The sequence below is a fragment of the Myotis yumanensis genome, unplaced genomic scaffold (genome assembly GCF_028538775.1).
Source record: "Myotis yumanensis isolate MYYU_CA2020_CCGP unplaced genomic scaffold, mMyoYum1.0.hap1 SCAF_17, whole genome shotgun sequence".
NCBI lineage: Eukaryota > Metazoa > Chordata > Mammalia > Chiroptera > Vespertilionidae > Myotis > Myotis yumanensis.
The window spans coordinates 2,701,477-2,727,444 of record NW_027223768.1 but is presented as its reverse complement, the minus strand read 5'-3'; the positions used below and the strand labels follow the sequence as shown (position 1 = coordinate 2,727,444).

At 48.5% G+C, this 25,968-nt stretch overlaps 1 protein-coding gene across 2 annotated transcripts; it reads left to right on the top strand.

Moving 5' to 3' along the window:
* Window positions 1-15: 15 nt before the first annotated feature.
* Window positions 16-25,725, top strand: DPH5 (diphthamide biosynthesis 5). Of its 2 annotated transcripts, none has more exons than XM_070396877.1 (8): window positions 16-124; window positions 356-514; window positions 4,096-4,220; window positions 7,958-8,066; window positions 12,610-12,730; window positions 16,075-16,114; window positions 17,519-17,622; window positions 25,625-25,725. In XM_070396877.1, exons 2-8 carry the CDS (start codon window positions 380-382, stop codon window positions 25,708-25,710), a joined length of 720 nt encoding a protein of 239 aa, XP_070252978.1. In that variant the 5' UTR covers window positions 16-124; window positions 356-379; the 3' UTR covers window positions 25,711-25,725. The 2 variants fall into 2 exon arrangements, with proteins under 2 accessions (XP_070252978.1, XP_070252977.1); XM_070396876.1 differs by lacking the exon at window positions 25,625-25,725 and adding an exon at window positions 18,483-19,353.
* Window positions 25,726-25,968: the final 243 nt, after the last annotated feature.

Sequence of the window (25,968 nt, the reverse complement as noted above, 5' to 3'; positions counted from 1 at the left end):
CAGGTGAAGCGTGCGGCGTGGGTCCCGGCTGGGCGCGAACCGGCCCCCCGGGCTGCTGCTCCCGCGGAAAGCCTGCAGGGAGCGAGTTGGGGAGCACCCGGCCCGACGCCGACGCTCTCGCCGGGTGAGGGTCTGCTGCTGGTCGGGGAGCAGGAGAGGAAGCGGTGGGGCTGCTCGGGAACAGTGATTCCCACCCGATCCTTGTTGAGGAGGCGGGACGCCAGGTGCCACAGCCTCACCCCGGGGCCCGCGGGGCCGCCAGGTGCCCTGTTGGTTTCCCTCTTCGTGCGCATCGCTAGACGTCGGGTGTCCTCGGGTAGCTGACACCTGTCTCTCTTGTCCATCTGTCCGGCAGGCTCCCTCCCCCCTGGGCCTTGACATGCTGTACCTGGTCGGCTTGGGCCTGGGAGACGCCAAGGACATCACGGTCAAGGGTCTGGAAGTGGTGAGGCGCTGCAGCCGCGTGTACCTGGAAGCCTACACCTCGGTGCTGACCGTAGGGAAGGAAGCCCTGGTAGGTGCCAGCTGCGGGGAAGGTTGCTGCCCCGCAGCCCATTGCATCACAGCACCGAGCGGAACCGGCTCCCTGAGGATGTGGGGAGAGGGGGGCTGTGCACCGGTCAGGTGGCCTGGAAATGAGACGGCGTCTTGTCGGACTTTGCACGTCTGATTTTGTGGCTTTCTCCGGTAAACAGGAAGGGAAGTATTTTCACTCCTGGGGAGGGTTCTCAGAATCCCTCATTTCAGGAGATCGCCAAGAAATCCTTTCTGAGTGGAGGGCGAATGAGGGGCCCATCCAGCCTTCATGGGTTGGTTACGAATTCAGAAACCAGGCTGAGAGCCTCCCCGGCCAAGGACGCCCATAGGGAATGGTGATTGCCTTTCCGCCCGTGTCCATCCAGAGAGGCCTTACCTTTAAATAGCCAGCTCCCATCCCGGTAAGGCTTGTACCCAAACACCTGTGTGTGTTGAGTGGCCCTGGTGTACAGCTGGCTGTCATTAAGGACTCGTTGAATTTTGGAGGAGGGAGTAAGTTCAGGTTCATCGCCAAACTCCAAGTGCAGTGTAAATGAAGATGCAAAGGTCCGTGAGCAGGTTATCGGAGGAAGGAGGGAATTTTACAACTGTCCAGTCTAGCAAGTCTTCCAAACAAAAAGGTGCCCTACAGAGTTTCAGGTCTTCTGTCCTCTCAGAGCCACAGCCTCACAGGCAGCATTATTTCTCTGTTCTCTAGTATTCAAGGTTAAGCTAGAGATGGAGAATCTGATTTTGGTGTATACATCTTGAATTTCTTTAGGCAATTTCTGTGGATAAATATATGCCTTTGGTATAATGTACCTGTGTGCATGATACAGAGACGTGGACTATGATGTTTGTTTGCAAGTGGCTCATGATATATCTGTATTATACCCAGGAAGACATAAATAATAATGGACGATTTAAGGAGTAGTGCATGATGGCAGTGGGATGGGGAAACTGTAAAATTATATTGCTGGGAAAAACTCACATGATCTTATTTAAGTCCACATTCTTGCTTTTGCCAACTAGGTAGGAGAAGCTGTCTCATGTTAAATAACTAACTAGTTGTTCATTACAATTGGAGCAGAGCAGTGGTTCTCAACCTTCTGGCCCTTTAAATACAGTTCCTCATGTTGTGACCCAACCATAAAATTATTTTCGTTGCTGCTTCATAACTGTAATGTATCGTCATGTAAATATCTGATATGCAGGATGGTCTTAGGCGACCCCTGTAAAAGGGTCGTTTGACCGTCAAAGGAGTCGCGACCCACAGGTTGAGAACCCCTGGAGTAGATGTCGCTTTGTGCTGTGATGGTCAGGGCAGACTACGGAATAGTGGGATTTGAGCTTTGTTTCAAAACAATGCACCCCTAGTCCTTTTGTTTTGTTTTTAGTCACATTTACCTCATGGTCCAGATAGAAAATGGTCGTATTTCTGCAGCTCTGCAGGGTCAGTGGAAGAAGCTGTGCCTCCGTCCTCCTGGCCAAAGGGTACCAACTTCGGAGCCCCAGCTCCCTTCACAAAGCGGAGCTCACGGAACTTCGCCCGGCCGTGCCCATTTGGTGCCTGTGAAGCTGGGCAGTCAGCTGAGGTTCTGAGCCCCAGGCAGGCATGCAGCTTCCCTGTGCTCTTCTTCTTATCTGTAAAGGGATAAAAAATAGTGCCACCCCTACTGTGGTAAAGATTCAACGCACTCCTGTACTACAGACGTTTTCAGAACAGTGCCTGCCCGCAGAGTGAGCCCAATGTACCAGTAAATGAATGATTACACATATTGTTATTGTAGATAAGATTTAATAAGAGGATGAACAAGAGCATTTCTTGCTGAAGAAAATATAATCGTGAGCCAGAGCGTGGAGGAGAAAAGCCCAGTGTTCGCTATATTCGTTCTTGGGCATAACGAAACTATCTTCCGTCTCCTCCCGGTGTCTCTGTTCCCTCTCTTCCTTCCTAACCCACTTCCCCTGGATGCCAGCTCACTCTCTCCTGGTCCCGTCGAGATGCTGTGGATGGATACTGGAGGGACAGAGAAAAGGACAGCGAAGGACTTTGCACTGAGAAAACCGAGGCCATCAGCTATGACCTCTATTCCCTTCTTCCCTGTGTGTTGTTCCCCTAAATCTGAATTTTAGAAAATGACTTAAACGATGAGGTTCTGGTCCCCGTTCAAGAGTAACTCCATCTAGATGTGTGTGGTGACGGCGAAAATAAAGAACATTTTTCATCCATAAAACCATCATCGTCCCTGGGAACCTCCAGAACATTATTTCTAAGAATCACAGAGGAGAGTACCTTCCTTTCACATTTGAGAACCAGACCCTGGTTAAGCATTAGGAATACTTATCAGTCCCTCTTGGAGCGATAGCCTTCATCTTCAGGTGCTGACTCATTCGTCCATGTAGTCATCTGCCTGGCAGGCCAGTGAGAACCAGACACTCTTTCCTTACAGCAGCCCTTAGAATGTGGGACTCAGGATATCATCCTCGTCCCAGAATCCTCATGACTCTAGCCAGCTTTATCCGTATGTCAGAAATAGTATTACGTAGCTAGGCATCCGCTTTCACTGCATTTGCATTACACCTCACTGCCCAGGAAGTCCGTTACAAGACTCCTGACCTTGCATAGTAGCTGTAACCCAGGGGTCCTCAAACTACGGCCGGCGGGCCACATGCGGCCCGCCGAAAACATTTATCCGGCCCACCGGGTGTTTTTGCCGCCGCTGTGTGCATAGGAATTTGTTCATAGTTTTTTTTTAAAACTATAGTCCGGCCCTCCAACGGTCTGAGGGACAGTGAACTGGCCCCCTGTTTAAAAAGTTTGAGCACCCCTGCTGTAACCACTGCCCGGCCACCAGCATAGCAGGCCCTCTCCTCTCCCCACCCGCACACATGCTGCCCTCCAGGGAAGGTCGGTACCTGGGTTTGTTCTCCTGAGTTGACATCAGGGGATAAGCTCTCGGAGCACTTGGTATGGAGGCTTCCTGTACGTTCCGAGTTCTCTTTTCCCCCTGCCTCTCTTCCTTTCTTAGCAATAACTAGGACAGATAGTTTTAGGTCAGTCTTTCTCGCAATTAGATAGGAATGTTTGCTGCTTCTGTAAACAACTGAATCTTCATTTTCTCTCATTTCTCATTGGTGTGACCTTTTATTTTAGCCAAGGTCCCCTAGATTTTCCCATGGAAAATTTAACAAAACCCAAACTGCCATGTATGTTTATAATGATTGTTTAATACAGTTCTGTATTACTGTGTTTCTGGAGGAAGGCTCAGGCATACGTACAGATTCTCTGTTTACCCTCCAATGTTCTGCCTGGTGTACTCAATCCAGATTTAGAGGTAGATTTAAAATGCAAAAAGCCCCAGATGTGAGGAGGTCTGCCTCCTCTGGGGATATTAAGAGAGCCCCAGAGACAGAGTTTAATTACAACATGATATAGACCACTAGCGCAATGATGAGTTGTATTCAATGGTCTGTTTGGATAATTGCCAAAATCATCCGCACCAGCCCAAAGATTGGTGCACATGTGTCAAAATGGTCACCTGCTGTCTCATTTTGATACTGGACTTACATCCACAGGAAGAGTTCTACGGAAAGAAATTGATTCTCGCTGACAGAGAAGAAGTGGAGCAAGAAGCAGATAATATTTTAAAGGATGCTGATGTCAGCGATGTCGCCTTCCTTGTGGTTGGCGATCCATTTGGGTAAGTCGAAGCAGGTATTAGCGTTTTAATTGCATTTCCTTTTTTTTTTTTTTTTTTAAATCAATAAGAATCATTCTGTTACATTGAAAACCTTTTACCTGCCAGATTTTGATGGGGGACTCTGTTTGCATGGGCTCTGTCTAAAAACGTATAGTTTGAACTTTCATCATCTCTGATGTAGATGAAGAAAGGGTGTGCTCCTATGCAAAGGGGTGTGTACCATTGCTTCTGCTGTTCTTTTAGGCGGTCACTTAGGCCAGGGATAGAGCTATTCTATCACCATTAAATAAGCTTGTTACGTTATCAAGCGTCCTACCTGCTCTTTGTTTCACAGGTAAATTGCAAGCATCTCTGCTTCCTTCGTCTAGGCCTTTTCCAGTTATCTCATATTTCACAATATTGCTGTCCCTTTACTTGCCTTGAATTCAGCATCTATCAAGCTCAGGTTTCAATTTCTCATGCCCACGGGGAGCCCTGTCCCTCCCCATGACTAAGGAGATGGGCTTCCCCTTGTCTGTCGGGCATCATTAATCTCTGATGTCAAGCCGGACAGAAGAGTTCTTTGTCTCCAGCTGGTGACCCAAGATTTATGTCGCACGTTTAAGGAACATAAGGATAATCTAATCACCGTGAGCCCACCACCAAGGATGTTTTTCAAAAGAATGGAGTTATGGTGTGCATGTGTCTGTCAGAAAGAAAGTGATTTATATCCATGTGACGTGCCAGGGATTGGCTATCATTATTAGGCTTGGATCCTTTCAGATGTACCCTACAGCAGCGCTAGCCCTGCTCACGTGCCACCTCTTCCATGAATCCTCCCCAATTTCATTCAGGAGCAAGTGCCCCCTCTCTCTTTTTGGACTCTTAGGCAATTAATTTGTCCTGTGTCAGTGACAGACCAGGTATAACCCTGGATTCAGATTTACGTAATAATTGCTGCACTCTGGTTATTTTTCATTCACCCACTGGATTGCTATTGGGATATAATAGTTGGGGATACAGTGGTTGGAGATAGGACGGGAGGGGATGCGAACATTTTACTTGGGCCTTGAAGAATTAGCATTTGGATAGATGATACGGGCAAACCAGGAAGGGAACAGAATGCAGCAAGGCACCGAAATGCCTCTTTGTGGATGACAACAGGAAACATGTCCTTTGTTTACATTTTCAGCCCCATACCCCTTATTTGGTTAAAAAATTTTTTAAAAAGGGAAAATTGTACAATCTTAAATTCTTTTAAAAATATTTTTAAACTGTAGTAAATTAATATATAACATATATTAATAACATGGTTTGTGGGTGCCTTTTCCCTCATGACGTACACATGCAAAAATACACCTTTCTTCACCTGTTTCTGTGCGCCCTCAGGTAGGTTGTTGGATGTTTCCACCTCATGTGATGCATTCGGACAGTGCTTGGCACCTCCTAACTGTCCGGTAAGCATCCACATTATTATCAGTAGCCCATTGGTTTCTCCAATGTAATTAAAGCCTGCCACGTGGGGATCAATGTATAGGATTCTTCTCTCCTCCCACTTTCCCATCCCCACGGGTTAGATTATTTTCTCTTGGTAGACTAGAGGCCCAATGCACAAAATTCGAGCAAGGGGCACGGGCCTCGCAGCCCTGGCTTCATCCGGAAGGTCATCCAGAAGGTCGTTCAGCTGTCCGGTCTAATTAGCATATTACGCTTTTATTATTATAGATTCCCTAAAGTAGGTTTAAAATACCAAGAAAAAAAAAAAGGTCAAAAGTTTTAAACATGGTCATTTTCAAGCGTATCGTGTCAAATTAGTTTTCCAAAGGATGGTGCCAGTTTATAGCTTCTGGGAGTTCATGAGAGTATCATTTTTACCAGCTCATTGCAAATATTAGTGAATTTCCAGGTCACCAGCCATACTTCTCAAACGTGGTGGTACAATGTCTGCAAACTAATGTTACCATCAAATAAAATTTACCATAAACATACCAAGTCCTACACATTCAAATTCGTCACCGCGATGTTCGTTATTTTATTGATGCCGTTGATCAAAACATTCTTGGATCTCCTCTTAAACTTGCCTTCCTAGCAATTCCAAGGGACAAGCACATGAAGACACATTTATTACCATTTCTGGGCATGTGACTATCCACAGTCGTGTGTGTGTGTGTGTGTGTGTGTGTATGATTGTGACAGAGCCACGTGCCCAGAAACAGTAATGTTTGTCTTTACACACATACACACACACACACACACTCTTTGAGCCACCATAAATGAAGCAACTTTTTCCAAGCCCTGGCGTGGAAGGAGTGCTTAGTATACTGGTTCGAGCCCATGTCTCAAACCGTTTTTTTTTCCTTCTAATGAAAGCAATATAATCTAGATAATCGTGATAATAAAATACCGGTTTTCGTCACATTTTTATAGCGGAAATTGGGGGGGGGGGGCTTATTTAATCACATTCATGTCAGTTCCACAGACTCAAAGCCCTTTGCCAGGTCATTAAGTCTTCTAGCACCCCAGCCGCATCTGGTCATTTTAAATGAACTCGTGATAGAGAGAGATACAGTTTTAAACCAGATTTCCTTTCCGCTCATCTATTTAAATCACTCACCAAAGTCCATAATTTAGTCTTCCTTCATCTAGTGATAAGTCGTGAAATTCTGTTGGCTGTGCTATTAAGAACATTTTTTTTACAACTGCCATCCGTGTTATTTTTTAAAAGCCTACTCTAAATCAAATTAATGGTTGATTTCCATACTAGTTTTTATTGTATGTGGATGATTAAAAACAGGCCTCCCTGGGGGGCATTCGTTAATCTGCTTGTGACGGCCTCCTGGGGTGCCAGCCCTTGATCTTCCTACTTGGTATGCATTGTCCCAGCGTCTCCAACATGCTAATGTTGCCAGCCCAGCAGGCCTGGGCTTTCAAGGGGAAGGGCCTCTTTAGTAATGCGGTCTGAATCCATGTGGCACATTTCAGAGTCTCTGCATTTATATTTATATACAGGGCGGGCAAAAGTAGGTGTACAGTGGTGAGTACACAAAACAGTTTATTCTGGCATTGTTATTTATTATTACAGTTGTTTGTATTACAACACTACACCTACATTTGCCCACCCCTGTATATTCTCTCTTCACCACAATTGACCCAATTATAAGCATTAGATTCAGCTCAAAAAAGAAAAGGCAACAGGCAGAATGTGCGCACACATACCATTAGGATAACAGTTATATATAACGTGACTGCCGGATGGGGGTGAAATCTGGCTGATCCTATCAGCTACAGCTCTGCCTACAACCACGAACATCAACGGGCTATGCAAACGTTCTGTATATCCTGCCACCTTGGATTTCAAGTACAAAACACCCCTCAGAATAGAGCAGAGACCAAGAAGTAGCTCTGGCTCTGCCACAATTTGGGCCCTGGCGCTGAAAAGTTTGGGAGTCGCTGCTCCGGAGTTCAGCTGCTGGGACCCGTCCACAGGTGTCTGTGCAGGTGTCCACGGGACAGAAGCTCAAGGCAAACTGCCCGGTTCCCTGGAGCTGCCCAGGCTGCTTGACTCGTGTTGCAGGTGCAGGTCAGCCCCGCGAAGGGCGTGTGTGGACTTACCCTGTTCCTGCCGAAAGCCCGGGCGGGAACTGAGGAAGAGCAGTGCCCTCGACCCTCGGGTTGACGTGACACATGAAATATTACGGCTTTGCAGTCTTAGAAAGTCAGTTGGTTCCTTGACCCCAACCGGTCTGTTCTCATCCCAGGGCCACGACGCACAGCGATCTGATTCTGAGGGCCACGAGCCTGGGCATCCCGTACCGAGTCATCCACAACGCCTCCATCCTGAACGCCGTGGGCTGCTGCGGTCTACAGGTAACCACGGAGGAAGTGGTTTTTAAAAAACGTGTCATTTCTCTACAATTATTATATTTCATGGACTGTAAGATGTTATTATTTTATGCTACATTTATTTATATGTACTCAATTTTTTAATACTAAAACTTTTTATACTGTTTTTCTATAACTTAGGCTCCTCGCGTCCCCTCCCCCTCCCCCCCCAATAGATCATTGAAATTAACTAGAGGAAGGTTTAATCTTACATTAATATGCGCCTACCTCAGAAGTAAATATAATCTATAATCTAATTAAAGTGGCTCAGGACTCCAAAAGCCTCCACCTTCTCCCGAATGCCTTGCTGCCTTGTGGGGCCCACGCTTTGCACGCAGTGTTCCTTTCTGTGCGATCAGGGCCCTGCGCTGCAACATTTCTTAAAAGAATCTATAAAAGAGTCCAAAGCCACGGATAGTAAGCTTTTAAGCCAACTTTGTGGTTATTAATGTGTAAAGTTAGTTATTTTTAACCCAACAATCTTGGTTCTCAGGAGTTTCTTGTTACATGTTATCTTGTCCTTTTCTTGGAATGACCAGAATAGCTGTATGTATTCACTATCACAAACGAGTACCTTAAGGTGATAAACATGAGGGCGGGGCTCCAGGTTCTCCTGGCCTGTCTCTCAAAACACCCAGCAGGGCTGTGTCCTTGCAAGTAGCTGGTGCTTGGAGATGTTATTGACTTGAATTTCATGCTTAGCTTCGTCGTATTGGCTTTGGGGTGGTAACATCGCTGTCTGAATCCAGTTCCCTTTTGGAAAAGAAATATTGCTTTCAAAAGAAGTGATTTTAGGATGAAATCACATAACACAAATAGCATTGTAATTATTAGTAATGCGCATCATTAAAATAGCATGAAGTGGTAGGATTTCTTCCTTTGCATGCTTCTGCTGGCAGAGTGGGCAGGTTTGATAAACTAACTGGCCTTTGCCATCTCTACTGTCGATGTGTCTTTGAAATGTTATGTAGACAAGTGCGGGCACTGGTAGGAGCAGTTGGCATCGCTTGTACTCACTGACGGGCTCTGAGTTACCTTAAGTGCTCCGGAAAAAGAGCCCGAGGTCACAGTGGCTTGCTCAACGGGATGTTGCTCGCTGTGCAGGCAGCCAGAGAATGAATGGGGTAGAGGAGGCCGCGTTCACTTTGAGAAAGGGATCAAGAGTAGTGCAGAAAATAGCACAGTGCTCGTAATGTGGCGTTGACTATCTCTGTAATTACAATAACACATTTTAACGATTAAAAAAACACAAACCTGCGTTTTCTGTTGTGGTTGACTTCAGGGCACGGTTGTAAAATGTTCTCGTCATTATGGGGCACTTCCACTTTCTCCGGCTGTTGCGTAAGTGACCTCGCTTGTTGCCATCTGTGTTTATGTGGTGGGTTTCTACTTGTGATAACCGGCATGTTGACCTCAGAGTGGCTCTTCCCGTCCTTCAAAAGCATTAGGTGGGCTTTCTTGGTGTCCCGGGGCAGGTGTGGAAGTGACAGCCTAACCCAGCACGAAGGCTAAGCCAGGTAGTACGCGGACAGCGCTCTGCACAGTGATGTAGCCTCGGAGGGACTCGTCCAATACGCCCTCTAGTCTGTGAGTCACTTCAGAATTATTTTTGACCGCCTGCTAAATAATGGGCATATGAAAAAGTTTTTCCTTCCTTTCCATTTCCACTAGAACTTTTACTATAATCCCTGTTTTAATAGCCATCATTCTCCTCCACTTGTAGTTGTTTTTTGTTGTGGACCTGAATGTGCCATTCTCCTACTCAGACAGTCCTGGTAAACCCATCCTGGACACAGTGCTGCGTGGTGTGTGTGTGTGTACTGTGTCACTGACTCCGCCTCCCACTGCACTTAATCACGGTGCCATGCATGTCCTTGATATGCAACAAGTATCCGCTGAGTTGAATTGCTTATTTATTTATGTATTTATTCCCCCTAGTTGGATCTTGTCTGTGGGATTATATGCTTTAAATTATAATCCTTTCATTTAATTCCTGTGTGGATTCGCTCGTTTGTGTGTGAGAATATAAATCTCGTCATTTTCCGTCCGCCTAGCCCTAGTCGTTCGGTTTTATGTGCCTCGTGTGCGGCCCTGTGCAGTCTTCCCAGCGTCAGCAAAAATCCGCGTGGTGTCAATGCTCAGCAGATGCATGAGGGTTAAAAAACCAACTCCGAGACCAGGATTCCGTATGGAAAACTAGTAGCTCGCCATTATGTGGTTTAGTGGCGCTTTTTGACAAGTCTGCTAGCTCAGCTTTCTTTCATTTTACAGACTTAACTGATCAGATTTTGAAAGCACAGACGTATAAGAGATACGTGTGGGGCTTAATAGTGGTCTTAGCAAGTTAAATTTACTAATTTCGCCATATGCAGAGAAGATATTTTTTAACTTAAAAGTGACAAAATATTTTTACTTGAATGTAAAATAATGAAAGCATTAAAGCCTAAGTATAAAATGGAGTTTGCAAAGCATCTGCGCTTTGGAAATGACGGGACTACGGGTGGCAGTGAGACGAGTTAGAAAACTATTAACGTCTTTCAGTCAAGTGGTGTTGAGGGCTCTCAGGGAAGAAGAAGCAAGTCAGTTTCTAGGTACATTGCTGAGTGGGAATGGACAGGAGTGGACATTGCAGAGCTGGAACGGACAGGTTGGTTGCAGTGGTTCTCAACCTGTGGGTCGCGGCCCCTTTGGCGATCGAACGACCCTTTCACAGGGGTCGCCTAAGACCATCCTACATATCAGATATTTAAATTACGATTCATAACAGTAACAACATTACAGTTATGAAGTAGCAGCGAAAATAATTTTATGGTTGGGTCACAACATGAGGAACTGTATTTAAAGGGCCAGAAGGTTGAGAACCACTGGTTTATGGTAAGGTGTCATAAGGTAGAGATACTTGTTAGAGGCAAGTCGGGCACTAGTTATTTTTAGGTAAGTTGCTCAATGCCATTGTAAATATTGCCCAAGATTTCCTACCTCTGTCCCTTTGTCCCTGCCAGCTCAGCCTTCCCCAGTGCGCAGTTGCCACAGCCTGAGTCTTACCCTTCCTCTAGTCCCACTGACACCCTCTCTGCAGAAGTCCCCACAGGTGCTCCGTCAGAGGGAAGTGCTGCCCTGACAGCGCCCACGGCAGTCACCTTAGGTCATCATTACTTGCTGCCTAACATGTGCCTCACTTGTGTATCTTCTCACTCTAACCAGATAGTGTTTTGCATGTAATGAAATGGCTCATTCTGAGTTGAGTTTTTGTCTTCAGTAGACAAATCCATTATCCAACATCAAGTTAGATAAACTGCTTTCTGAGTAACTTACTCCAGGTTAAAACAAACAAACAAATAGACAAAAGTGTGCATTGATCTACTGTAGAAGCCAGCTCTGGTTATGGCCTTCACGTCTAGCTTTGGGTCAGCAGTGTGTGGGGGGAGATGGTCACAGCGCAGAGGCCCCTCTAAGCCGGGCACCCCTGGTACTGCAGCCTCGGTTCTCGTCACTGCGATGTTGCCGCAGCTGCTTTTCAGTTTACCGGCAGGTGTTGGGTTGTGCAACACAAAGACGGGCCCTTCTGTTCTTTGAGGTACTGGCATCCAAATGGTGAAACTGTTTGCGTAATGTTCCAGGATTCATTGAAGAAGTTTGCGCCACCGCAGCCCTGGGAATGGTTACAGCCCCTAAATCAGGGTCCAGGAAGCGGCGCTGGCGGGCGGTTCCCTTAATCCCCTGAGTCAGGCGTCTGGAGAGAATGGTGCGGCTGGTGCCTGTGTGTGACCAGCATCTCAATGCCCGTTTCAACGCTCGGCCCCCTTCTCTGTGAACGAGGCACTTACCTCCAGGCTCCTAAATACCGACGCCCCTTCTAAAGTGTCTCTGATGGTCGCCTCTATGCTTTTCCTTAACAATAGTTTTTTCCCTTACAGGGTTTTTAATAGAGGTAAGACTTCTATTTCAGAATCTGGTCCCAGATGCCCAACATGCTCTGTAGAATGCAAACAGCTGAACTTGTCAGAATGCAGCCACAAGCATCGTTGCAAATGGCCAGTGCGCACAGGAAGGGGCTGGAGGGAGGCTCCGGGGGCCTTACTGAGGGGCCGGGGCGCAAGGCCCTTCCTCGGACCTCGGGTCCAGCTTCTTCTTTCCTAAGTAGCCATTTGCTCCTCCTGAGCCTCGGTGGTCTCACCTGTTAGGTAAGGATAATTCCGTTCCCCTGGGGACCCCGCCGACTGCTCAGAGGTCTCTGTTGGTTTGTTTCTTACCAGATGCTTTGTGTTTCGGTATGTTTTAGCAGCTACCTAGCTGAGTCACAAACTGGTTATGAGCCTGTACCACATACAGATACGAGGAGTGTCGGCAACATGCCGGCTGTTGGGCCACGAGAACTAGTTGCCTTTTCCTTTTGGGGACAGATTTGGCCGCCACCCACCCACCCACCCGCCTCCAAGCCCGCTTCTCGCTTTTTATTTCGGTTGTCCTCTGTATACTGGCCCTCGGCGCACTGTCCCACGTTAATTAGGGCTGTGTTTTTTTCTAGCTGTATAAGTTCGGAGAGACGGTGTCCATTGTTTTCTGGACCGACACGTGGAGACCGGAGAGCTTCTTTGACAAAGTGAAGAAGAACAGACAGAACGGCATGCACACGCTGTGCCTCCTGGGTAAGGGCATGGGCCCCGTGGGGCACGGTGTGCGTTTCCGTGGGTAGAAGCGGGAGGCTATAGTCCCTTGGGCAGTTAGGAAGCTAGTCCTGCTCTGTACCTGACGCCTGTACTTGGTTTATGTTGGTTTATGGTCACCTGTGGCTGCGTCCCTGCCGGTGGCTGCAGTAAGTGGCCGGGACTCAGGCCTGTGGCCCTCAGGCCCTAAAGGAGTTATTGTCTTGCCCTTTCCACTGATCTGTAGTGACTTTACCTCCTCTAATGTGGTGTCCGCTGTATCCCAGGGGTCTCCTTCCCATTACCTGGTTTAGTTTATTTATTTTTTCATCTTACCTCATTTGAATTATTTTATTAACTTGTCGGTTTTCTTCCCTGCCTTCTCCCCAGTGTTAGAGGTCCGGCACAGGGCAGCGGTGCAGTAAATATTATTGGAAGGTCATTGGTTGAAGGGTTTCTGTAGTTTATTTTCTCAGACTTGGTCTCATTTCCCTTTGGCACAGAAAATCTTTAACTCTTACTTGTTCATTCAGTTCCAGCCAGAACACATTCCTTTTATTCCATCACACGGACACCTGATTCATTCTAGGTCCAGACCAGACCTCGGATGCTTCTCTCTGCATATAATGCCCACATCTCACAACTGACTGGGGAGCTGTGTGTTCTCATCTCAGCTTATTGTCAGTGCCATTTAGTACTTTGTTAATTAAGTCATTAGTTTCATAGTTTTGTCCTTGGATTTTCCATGTGGAAAGAGACCAGGCTTACTTTCTTGTAGTTAAGTATGACAACTGGGTGATTGGAAATTGGGGCTCATGGGAGCCTTGGGTGCTTGTGTGTGTTTTACACAACTGAGCGGTTTTAAACAGAACAGGGAGAGAAGAGCCTTAAGAGGCCGGCCACCCCCAGACTTCTCCATGCAGCCATAAAGGGGGGGGGGGCAGCAAAGTAGCTGACCTTTGGGAAGCTTTGGAGAGGCGGGTAGAGGTCAGCCTGCAGGTATTTGCTGAGTGTTTCCCCAGTGCTCACTGGGGGTGGGTCCTGCCCTCGGGTTGGAACTAGCAGTTGCACACAGGGAAGTTTAAAAGAACAATTACGCTCCATTGTGTGGAGGGGCAGGAAGGACAGACTCCAGTTTTGGCTCTTGAACTCTCTTTCTAAGAGCTGCCTCTTTTCTTGGCTTTCCTGGGAAAGGACAAACAAGGCTAAACAATATATCTTTCTTGCTCCGTTAACAAAAGCAGGAACAAGGTGTGAAACACAGGGTGGGACGAAAGTAGGGTTACAGTTACTTGGATGGAAAAATAATTAATAAATAACAACACGAGAAGAAACTGTTTCGAGTTCTCACAACTGTAACCCTCCTCTGCCCCACCCTGTATGGGAATCCATGGTGCCAAACCCTCCAACCGGAGAGCTCATCATGGAGTCACCTGGGGCCTCATTTAAGTTCGCTTGTACTTACTGAATGACCACTATTGGGCCAAGCCTAGTATATACCATGGTAGGCAGCCCCGCCCGGAGGATCACACGCAGATGAGTAAAGTATAGCATTTGTTGTATAGATTTTCCAAGGACAATGAGCATTCGAGGGAGGTCAACAAAGGCCTTAGGAAGGAGTTGGTGCCCAAGCCACTTCCAGGGTAGGAGTGGGGGAGGGGGGTGGTGGGCGAGCCGAGAGCACACCTATTCAGGAGGCGTGTGTGCAGTGTCTACCCTCTGTGCCACGCTGGGTCCTGGCTCTGAGCTGAGCAGAAGCTCCTGTGCCAGCGTGTAGGAGAGGAGGGACTGCGGCCTGTGTCGCGACAGGGACAAATACTAGACTGGTCCGGCTTGAGATGAAACCACTTACATTCAATTTCAAAGCATTTACCTATGAAAATTCTCCCAAGCCTCTTCATTTTTTTTTTTTTTTTAATCCTCACTTGAGGATATTTTTTCCCATTTTTTTAGAGAGAAGGGGAGAGAGGTAGAGGAGGAGGGGAAAGAGAAACATCGACATGTGCCCTGACAGGGGCCGGGGACGAACCTGCAACTGAGGTACGTGCCCTTGTCCAGGAATTGAACCTGCAACCCTTTGGTCTGCGGGCTGATGCTAACCGCTGAGCCAAACTGGCCAGGGCAATCCTCTTCATTTTTAAAATACAATTCTGTAGAGCAGGGGTCCTCAAACTTTTTAAACAGGGGGCCAGTTCACTGTCCCTCAGACCGTTGGAGGGCCGGACTATAGTTTAAAAAAAAACTATGAACAAATTCCTATGCACACTGCACATATCTTATTTTGAAGTAAAAAAAACAAAAGGGGAACAAATACAATATTTGTATTTGCATGTGGCCTGCAGGCCGTAGTTTGAGGACCCCTGCTGTAGAGCATATCATTAAAAAAAAAAAGGAAATCTTAAATTACAATCTTTACTATAGCAAATGCCAGTTTAGAAGCTCCAGGTGAATGAATGAATGAATGAATGAATGGGTTCAATTCTGAAAAACCTTACAGTAAGCACCCTTTCTAAGAAAAACATTCACACTCACTTGGGAGCACGGAAGGGGCCATCGCAAGCCCTCCGCTGCGCTCTGTTTATTGTTGCAAAAGCAAACTCTGGCTGACCTGCGTGTTGTGAGCCTGTGGAGAGGAAGCAGCTGTTGCCACTGTATTCCGAGTTCCTCTGAGGCCGGGGAGGGAGTCTGCCTTCTACCTTTTACCAACTAGTGCAGCCGAGCGCCAGAGCACCCAGTGTGTGTGATGCGCGACGGCCGGGCTTCCTGGGGGTAGACCCGGGTGGCAGCCTCCACGGCATCCCAGGCCTGGCCCAGGCTAATGCCGGGAAAGCCCTGGTCATTTATGACTGTTTGGTATCAAAGTGTTTCTTCTTAAGTTATCAGGGCACGCCTGACCGTTCAGAGGAAGGCAAACGTCGCTTCCCGCATGCAGTCAGAATTCCCTGCTGTGTGTGTTACGTGCACTGCGATAACCGAGGCAAGGACAGGGGCACACCCAGACTGCTCACCAGCTGGGAGAAATGGACGCAAAGCTGCAGATTCGGAGTTAGGGGCCGTGCATGCCAGTGTTTGTCAGACTCCTCCCTGTGACTTCTCTCCCAAGAGGAACTCGATCCCCTCAGGATGGCCTTGGGGCCAACCTGGGTTTGTTTCCTGACTAATTCCCTGCACACAACCACAAGCTCCCATTCCCTGTGGTTCCGTTGAAGAGCGGCTCAATACAAGCACAGGAGCTTTTTGGAAACTTGAGAAGACTGTTGCTCCAAAACTTAGGTTCACATGTAGGACTCTGGATAAAGGGATTAATCACACCCAAAGATAACTGTTTTTTTTTTTATTTTCTACAGACATCAAAGTAAAGGAGCAGTCGCTGGAAAACCTAATCAAGTAAGTCTTGCTCTGGGAATGCTTTTAATCCCTTAGCAAGTCCATAGAGCCTGCTTCAGGGACACGGGTTCTAAGGCTGTCGAAACCAGCTTTCCTTACCGTTAGAATTGGACCACTTGACATCTTACGAAGTGATAAGGTGTGTGATGGAGTGGAACCGGCAGTGGGCTTGATGGGCTAACTTGTGACCACGTGGTCGGTGGTCGGCATGGGGCACGCTTTGTGGAATGAATGAATGAATGAATGAATGAGGCATCAGAAGACAGGGGTGTGAGGCCTCAATCTGCCCGTGGTTATGGCTCTCGGGCAGGTAACTTCCATCTCTGAGCCCCATTCTTCTCATGAACGTAAGAGTGACAGTCCTTTCTCGCTTAGAGACGCAGCTTCTTCCCACATGACGATGGCACTTGACATAGGGCTGGTGTCCCTGAGGAACTGAATTAATAACTTCATTCATTTAAAACTAATATCGGCTCAGCTACTGGAAAACTTTTCAGTCGATTTAGAACAACTTCAACGTGTAAATCAATCAACAGCCATGCATTTTATGAAATCTAAATGCAGAGCAAATATTCCCAATGAAAATTTAGCATTTGGATCAAGATGTGCTATGAGCGTAGACTTCGTAACAGATTTCAAAGACTCGGTACAAGATAACTCTAATAATTTTATAGGAGTGAATGTTGAAATATAACATTTTAGATACATTGGGTTAAATAAAACATTATTGAAATTGATTTTGTCCTTTTAAAACTTTCATTATTAATGTGGCTACTGGAAAATGTAAAACGATGCTTGTGGCTTGCGCTATATTTCTTTCAGACAGCTGCCTCAGGATTGTTTGAAAGTCATAAAATAATCTGTAGCAACTGTTTTGTAAGCTGCCACGCTCTGTTTTTATTCCGATCACTGAGCGAACACTGTAGGCTTCTGAGTCACACAGATGTAGACATGTCTATTCTCCAAGATGTTCAAGTTTACTGTTTATTTTGTTAGCGGAGGAAGTGAAGAGAGGAACTTGGGGGTCAAACATGGTAATGAAAATGAACGCGATTGGACCCAATTAAGCTGAGATACAGAACAAATTGGCTCTCATTTTGGATGATTTTTGCCTAAGGTGTCACTTTGAATGAAGGTAACTTTTAGGCATTTATCTTCAAGTTGCTGGACTTTCTTTTCTGCCAACATGTCAGTGAGCAAGAGGGCACGTGCAGTAGAACAGTGAGCAAAGCTTGAGGCACCAAAGAGAGACCACTGAGTCAGTGCTTTCACAGCGGCCTGAGGTGGGTGCCATCCGAGCTTCAAGCAGCCCGGTGTGGTCCCTGAGTGTACCTGGGGGTGCTGCATTCATATGCACAATGCATTTCACGGCCAAGACCAACGGCAACCTGTGTTCTACCCCAGGGGCAGGAAGATCTACGAGCCTCCTCGCTACATGACCGTGAACCAGGCGGCCCAGCAGCTGCTGGAAGTGATTCAGAACCAGCGAGCACGAGGAGAAGAGCCAGGTACCTGGGTCCCTTCTGGGCTCTCACATCTCACACTCAGATCACACGCACTGCTGGGCTCTCACACTCACATGCACACACACACAGACACACACACACACACACTGCTGGGCTCTCACATCACACACACACACTGCTGGGCTCTCACACTCACATGCACACACATGTACACACATGCACCACAGCCCTGCGCTGGTGAATGCTGGAGCAGCTGACGTGTACACTGGATAGACGGCCTCCACTGAGGCCGGAGTCACTGTGCGCCTCCTGCTTGTTCTTGTCCAGTCTCAGCTGAAACCTCGGCAGCTGAGAGTTGTACTAAAAGAAAAATAATGGGGTGCTTCCTAGTAAAAGCAGTGCCATCCCAGAAAGTGGGGTTTCTCACAAATGAACTATAGTTACAGTACAGAACTCCACAGTGAGGTTTGTCCGGCAACAGTATATTTATTCTGCTGCTTCTCATTCTCAGCACTGCGACCAGGGCTGATTGTCTTCAGGACAGACACGAGAGCTTGTCCTTCTATTCCTAACATCTAGACAGAGGGCATAGCATATAATAACTGTTAGTTGTCAGCAGGTTTTGCTGGGGGGTTCTTAAAGGAACCCGTCAGTATGTTTCAAGGCACTGACTGCCTTTGGGCATCTGTCTCCTCCTGGGAAAAATCTGTAAGGAGATCCTTGAGTGCAGACGATTCAGAAAAGACTTAGGTCAGATCATGGGTCCTCAATGAGCCACTCAGGAGACTTGTGAGATTTGGGGTCCCTTTAAATGTCCCGTTGGCATTGCTGTGGGCTTGACTGCCGGCAGGGCAGGTCAGTGCGCTTGCGGAACTGAGCGGCGGTCTCTCTTTCTTGCCCAGCGGTCACCGAGGAGACGCTGTGCGTGGGCCTGGCCCGGGTAGGCGCCGAGGACCAGCAGATCGCTGCGGGCACGCTGCAGCAGATGTGCTCCGTGGCGCTGGGGGGGCCGCTGCACTCCCTGGTCATCACGGGGGGCAGCCTGCACCCGCTGGAGGTGGAGATGCTGAGTCTGTTTCCCGTGCCCGAGGCCAGCTCAGGGCCTCAGAGCACCGAGGGGCCCCGCACGTAGGCGCATCTGTGTGGAGGCTCATTTCAGTCCCGGTGCTCCTGCCTGAACTGTGTGTGCCAAGGGGACGGGGCTCCTGTTTACCCGGGAAGCGCCGCACAAGCGACCAAGAGCGAGCGGACTCCACGCTCGGTTTCCTGTGCCCCGAGTTCTCCCTCTGCCATCGTCAGCCGCTGCTGCTGTCCTGGCGGTTTTTCAGGATGTGAACACGTGGAGCAGACCGAGCGGGAAGCTGGAGGGTGGCACCACCCGGAGACGTTGAAAAGCAGCTTTTCGTTCTGAAGCCTGCACCAGGCGGGACCCCCTTCCTCCTTCCTTAGTCAGCTGCCTGCGTGCAGGCGCGCGGTCCCTCCTGCAGTCGCGTGAGCCTGGCAGCCGTGGGGTAAGGGCTGCAAGCCGAGGTGGGGCATCCGTCACACTGACTCCCAGCTCACCTGCCACAGAATGACTTCCTCCCGAACCGCCGTGTCTTCGTTCGCTGAACATCCTGGTTACGGAGCTCGGATGTGGCTATATTTGGGGCTTATGTAATTGATTGTTAATATAAATGTGCAGCCAGCCATGTACAGCTGCTCTCTGGTTTTAAATAGCAACTCACAGCCAAGTGGGAAACTTGTTGACCACAGAATAAAAGTTTTAAAAATCTGGGTTTGAAGACAACGATGGATTAGTCACGATGCGTCATGTCACTCACCTGTTAGGATGCCCGATAGAGACGCAGGATTCTAAGGGCTGGGAAGGTACCTCTGCTGCGACGTGAATCTGAAGCCTTTGCCTGCTTATACCCTTTTAAAACACTGACACCTGCGCTCAGGAAGTGCTGGGGGTGCTGGGTTTTGCGTTGCTTTGTCTGCAGTCCTGGGCTTAGCGGGGGCTCTTACAAGGAGGTCGGTTCTCTGGCTGCCCGAGCATTTGCTGTCGCTCTGCTTCCAGCGTGACTCCTCGTCATACGTGTTCATCTGACGAGGGTGACCTATTCATTCACACTGACATGGTAGCATGTGCTAAGCCTGAACTTCACGGCCTGTTTTCAAAGCCTGGAATACGGCTGGATGAGCTGGTTGTTTGAGTGAGTGACAGTCCCACTGAAGCTTCCTCTCTCTTTTCCGTCCAGAACGGAAAGTACTAAGTGGCTGTCGCTGCAGCTCCATCCGTCTGTCCTGCTGCTCCTCCCTGCCGTTGCTGTCTCTGGTCTAGGAGTGAACAGTGCTCACGGCCACATCGTGGGCGATGAGGTGAACAAAGGGAGGGAGGGCACTGATTTCTGAACACATTGTATGCGGGAAACGTATTTATATGTTCTACCAGTGTAGTAGAGCTCGGGACACGTATTAACACGTTTTTTATAGACTAGCGGTAGAATTCGGGTAACGTATAAATACGTAAACTGAAGTTATTGTAATTTTACTGAACGTTGCCATTTGCGCAAAAAATTAGCAAAAATGGCCCGCGCTGCCTGTTAGCACGCGATAAAAACTACCCGCAAACAATGTGTGAAGCTGCTGCGAGGGCTGTGCACTCCATGAGCCCCGAGAGAGCCCCTCGAGCTTATGCCCTGAGCACTGCACCCCTTAGAACAGCACAGGGAGGCTTCTGGGCGCAGCAACAACAGCTCGCAAGGTCAGCGGTGACCTGCTGCTGGGAATAGCGTGCCTGCGCCTGTGTGAGCAGAGCGGGCTGCTCTCGGGGCTGTGTCAGGCCTGCGGACTTCAGGGTCAGGCAAGTTCCAGGGAACTCCGGGAGGGCGGCCTGCAGGTGCTGGAGCCGGGTCAGAGTCCAGTGCGCAGGCGGCAGCCAGGAAGCCGGGGTGGGGGTGTTTGAAAAGGGCCTGGCAAAAGCCTCACTCGGCAGAAATTTCTCGTGCTTCCTGCCCAAGGCCGGACTATTTCTGGGGGTGGGAGTGAGGGTGGGAGTGGGAGGGCCTGGCATGGAGGTGGCATGGGGCAGGCGGGAAGCCAGACAGTCCCTCCCAGTGACTGTGCGTGGTCACCCGGGCAGCAGACAGGCCGCTGAGCTGGGAAAGACGAAGCAGAAAGATTGCAGAGGAAGGAAGAGGGGCTATGATGGGCCTTCAGGAAATGGAGGAACCCATGCTGAAGTCCTCAGATGTGGGAAGCTCGGTGTTGCTTTTCCCTTTGCTGGTGTGAGATGCTGGCAGTCCCGCCACGGACGTGACAAGAAAGCAGGTGGCCTTTGACTAACTGCCGCCGAGGGAGGAGGGAGCCCGTCCCGGGAGCCATGGGAAAGGCGGGAGCAGGCGGGAGCAGGGAGGAGCACGCAGGACAGGGCCCTCCGTGTGGCAGGGATGGAGGCCACCGAAGAGGCCGCTCAGAGAAGGAGGAGGAGGAGGAGTGGGACCTGGTTTTATGAAAAAGTTTCTTTGAAAGAGAATCGCTTCTGAGTTAGAGGGGAAAAAACTGGAAGGAGATCGGAGGCTCACGTCAGACACTTAGGACTGTACTCCCTCTTCGCTGAGGTCACCCGGAGAGAATGAGGGTGGGGAACCATTTGAATTCATGGAAATATGTGGAAATAAATACCAAGACATGGTCATGAGGGAAAATCGTGAGTCAGAGCCACAGTGAGGACGTTCACCACGTCCAGACCGCTCTCCGCTGACTTGTGCCGTTTCCTGGCCTGAGAGTCACTCTCCCTCCCCAGTCCTCTAGAATCTATTCATAACCGTGAGGTTCGGCGTCTTCCCGGCTCATCCAACGGATAGGCACATTTCAGGTAGATTTTTAAACAAATTTTATTAGAAGTTTGATACAGTTGTTTATTCGTATTAAATACATCTGAGGTTAAACAAAACGTACACATGAATGTCTTCAGATAACAGAAAGTGAATCTACGTTACAGGCTCATGATACTGAACTCACTTCCGCACGTGGAAACCAATTTCCAACAGTCTTTGAAACTGACATTCCCGCCTCGCCTTGCACGCGAACGTTTGCTCAGAAATGTGTTCAGGCCACAGTCTTCACCAAAGGAACAAACCCAAACCCCACCGTGGCCACCAGTCTAGAGGCCACCTAAGACAGGAGGTCAGGTGTTGTGGGGCACGGAGACGATACCAGGAAAGGATTTGGCAATGTTTCCGTCACAGTATTTGACATAAAGGCCCATTCTGTTTACTGATCAAACTCAAACATGTTGGGGCATGATATCCCATGGGCAGAAATGTCACTGAATTCGATGCTCTTAGAAGCAGTGGGCTAACTGGGCAATCGCTTGCCAGGGACACATCTAGTTCTAACAGGAATCTTCACTGAGCCTCATCAATGCAGGATGTGCAATGTATAAACAAAATTCAAATACTCAAGTTCAAAATAAGGCTTTGTTTCCACCAGTAGAAGGGAAGTCACCGGGGGCAGCAGCAACGGGGAGGGCAGAAATGAGGAAATACAGGGAAGCTCTTCTAAGATTTATAATCCAGAGAGGAAAAGAGGGAAACGGGGAAACTCCCAGGAGTATTTAAATCACTGCAGGTAGTGTTTATGGAGGCACCTCCAAGATCTCTTGGGAAGTTTTGGGGAGTGCATCTGGGGTGAATGAAACAGATGACGTGTTCTACGTGTCCTTAAAGCAATAGGAACATGGCATCTCCCTTTCCATAACAAGGGAGACGATGTGCTTTCTCACTTGGATACAAAATCCAGGTGGCCCTGGTTCCAGGCCCAGCTCTGCCCAGTTCCTGCCCAACATGCAGAATAGCCCACATCTCTGTGTGTCCGTGGTTTCTCTGTTATGAAGGACCAGCTCACCAAGCTACTTAAAAAAGAAAGGGCCCAAGGGAATGTAAAGTCACTTATTTGTGCAAAAATGCCAAAGAGAAGCCGAGCTGAGCTGGGCTGTGCAATGAATAAACAGCAGAGGACGGCTTCTGCTTGTCCCAACCCTGCCCATCGCATCCACTGTTGCCTACAGTACCTACCAGCTAACCACAGCCACTGCGCATGTGAGTGTAAATCCATGCCCAGTTCGGGGTCTAGGGGTCTGGTTAAGCATAGATTACTACTGATCATGAAAGAGGGTTAGTCCTTTGAAAAGCTTACTTGGAACACGCTGGTACTTCTCAAAAAGCAACTTCCGAGTACATTCATGTCTCTTAGCCATGAGCTCGCGTCTCTCGACGCCCACGGGGACTGACTGTCTTCAGGCCAGTCCCTTTAGCAGCTTGCTCAGTGAGTGTCAACACTTTTTACTTTGTTTTAAGTGCTTCAAAGTGCTTAAAGGAGTTCTGGCTGTTCTTTTTAGCCTGCAGTTGAAGTTCAGGGGCAAAGGCAGGAATTATGCACAGGAGACGATGGGAGGATGCGTCACACGAAAAGCCCACAGCCAGAGCCTGGCACAGGAACACTTTGCAAAGGTGGGAGCCCACCTTTCTGTGTCACTGCCGTTGGAATGTGGCTGAGGCTGCATCACTGAGGCTTCTGAGGTCGAAACAGTCTCCCATGAATAAAACTTTCAGTCCATGTTCCTGAAAGGCTAATTTCCTTTTTTGCCAGAGATCTTGTGACTTGGAAAATGATTGATTTTAGAGAGAAAGGGGGAAGAGAGAGAGAGAAACATCGATTCTTGTTGTTCCACTTATTTTTGCATTCATTGGTTGACTCCTGTATGTGCCCTGACCGGAGATCGAACCTGCAACCTTGGCGTGTCTGGGAAACGCTCTAATCAACTGAGCCATCCGCCAGGGCGAAATAATTTGTTTTGAAGATGGCGACAGAAAACAAGAACACCTTTCTCAAGGTTATGCTTTTATGAAGAATTGAAAGTAGCAGTTTAGCATTTGGGATTCAGGTAAGAGTTCAGGATTTTACCCTCCTGAATTACATCGATTTTGTTCTAGACAACATGTAAGGCCCCCGTGTGTGGCTCTGGGAACAGCGTGCGGCGATCCCAGGCTCTGCAGCAACCGCATGCTAGAGGAGCAAGCGGAAAGGCAGGACCTGAGGCTGAGAGGACGAGTTCCCAGAATGCACACCGAGCAGAAACGAAGCAATCCTTCCACTGGGTCAGCCTTGACAAGTTAACAGAACCCACTCATGTTAGAAGCATCCAATACACAGATGTCATCAAAAACATTTTTTAATCAGAAACTGGCTTCACAAAGAATAAAAAAGTAAAAATATTTAATTTTATCTTCCATAAAGGATACTACAGGAATACTATTCTAAACCTCATAATTAGGTATGAAAAGTAAGACGCTAAAACTCCATTTATAAAGTGCGTTCATTACCAAAAATGGAGGGCGAGGTCCTTTATTTACAAGGCTGTTTGTCCCACTGACAGAAAGGCAGCCAACCCGCAAGGAGGTGGCACGGGGGTGGAAAGCTCTTGACCTGGAGTCAGAAGGCCCGGGTTCTATTGGCTCTGCCGCTACTCATCTCTGTGACCTAGAATGAAAGGCAGCTTTTGGGGGCTTGACATTCTCATCTGGAAAATGAGAGGTAGAACAGTCTGCTTCAAAGGACAGGCGCCTTAGATGTCAGATTCTGTGTGAAGCAATGAAATACTTTTGTTCATGTTAACAATCCATAAAATGGGTTATAGTAGGAAAAACATCAGCAGACTCCAGCCAATGCATCTGGGGTCAACGATTGGCTGCTCTACAAAGTGCACAGAAGTCACAGTATTTGGGTTACTGGCATCAAAGCCGAGGCCTGGAAGCGAGGGAACCTCAGTGCCTCGGGCCCCTGCTGAAGGCGGTGGGGGGACCGTGAGGATGGCCGTGGGGAACACGCAGCTACATCTACATGCGGCCCCTCCTACGCAGGGACTCGGCCAGGTAAGGGAGCTGCACAGAGTTGGGCAGGCCCTTCCTCCTGAGCAGTACAATCTAGACTTAACACAAAACTAGTGTGGATATTTCCGCTTGGGGAAGCTTATTTGGCAAGGTAAGTAGAAATTTGTCTTCCGAGAATATTTTGGTTTTTAAAATATTGGCAAAGTTGTACTAGATACTCAGAGATTCCCCCCAAAGGTTAGCCCAACAAGAGGGATATTCTGAGTGTATTTTATAACAATAATCAAGCAGTCTTCCTCGGTGAAATGGGCTACTTTAGCGATACATCTGGGCCAACAACACTGATGAGACAAAGCAGTTCCTAAGTGTGAGGAAAGGTTGCTTTTTCTCGCTGATTTCTTACGGCTGCACACACACGTTAGAGGCATTTCATTCCAGCATAACTGTTCGTGCCAACCTGACCACCTCTGGTGGCAGGCGCAAATTAGACTTTCCCGTCACTGGTACTCTCTATTCGCTGCCTCATTGAAGGGAAAGCCACCCTCGTGCCTGTGTGTTGAGGGTGTTGTTGGTGCTACTACTTGCACAAAACTTCACTAGGAACAGAGGGCTCAGCGAAAGGCAGAACTGGACCCTCAGAACGCACTCGTACCTTTTACAGGCCACTGCAGATATTCTTGCCAGATGGGAAATAGCAATACAGTCACGCACAATTGGTTTCTAAGGGCGCACATCCCAAATCCCCGCTTCGCCTGGCTGTCCTTCCTGGCATACACCTACCCCCGAGGCCAGCCAGGCTCCTCAGTGCCGCTCCTCACACTGACGCGGGAGCAGCAGTGCCATTCGCAGGACGTGCCCTTGTATACCTCCCCTCCGACAGCGCAATAATGGTTTAGGCTCGGCACAGTCGACCACAGGGTTCTCAGCGCTGGCACCGCCTGGCAGTCAGCAGAAAGGGGACAGTCGGCAGCCCGTGCAGCGGGCAGCTTAGAAAGGCAGGAAGGGCGCAGTCTAGTCCTCCTAACAGCGTCGTTCATAGGTCATGGGTCAGAGACAGGGAAAAGGACACGCTAGAACTTAGACAAAACCAACAGCAATGTCGGCCGCATCCGTGGGAAAGTGCTGCTTCTCAATCTACAGTCTAAACAGCCATTTCCATCCTGCAGTTTGCAACCTGCTAAGTCGCAAGGGAAGAAGCACCGTGACAGAAGGAAGTACGATGGGAACGCCAACCACATCAGCATCTCATTAGATGGAATGTGTAAGTGGCCTGGTCGAGCACCTGTCATCTCCAACTGCGATTCCGCTTTTCACACACAGGAACCTAGAAGTGAACCTATTTGTGAGTCCTGAGATGCTGTGTTAGGGGGCGTTCTGTTCCCACGTTTGCTTGTGCGTCCACAGTCCCGGCGTAGGAACATGCAGCTCTGGTTGTCTGTGTGAGGCCCGCACAAGCAAGCCTGGCTTGTGACATCATTGGAAGAATGGAGAAGCAAAATGACACGTCACC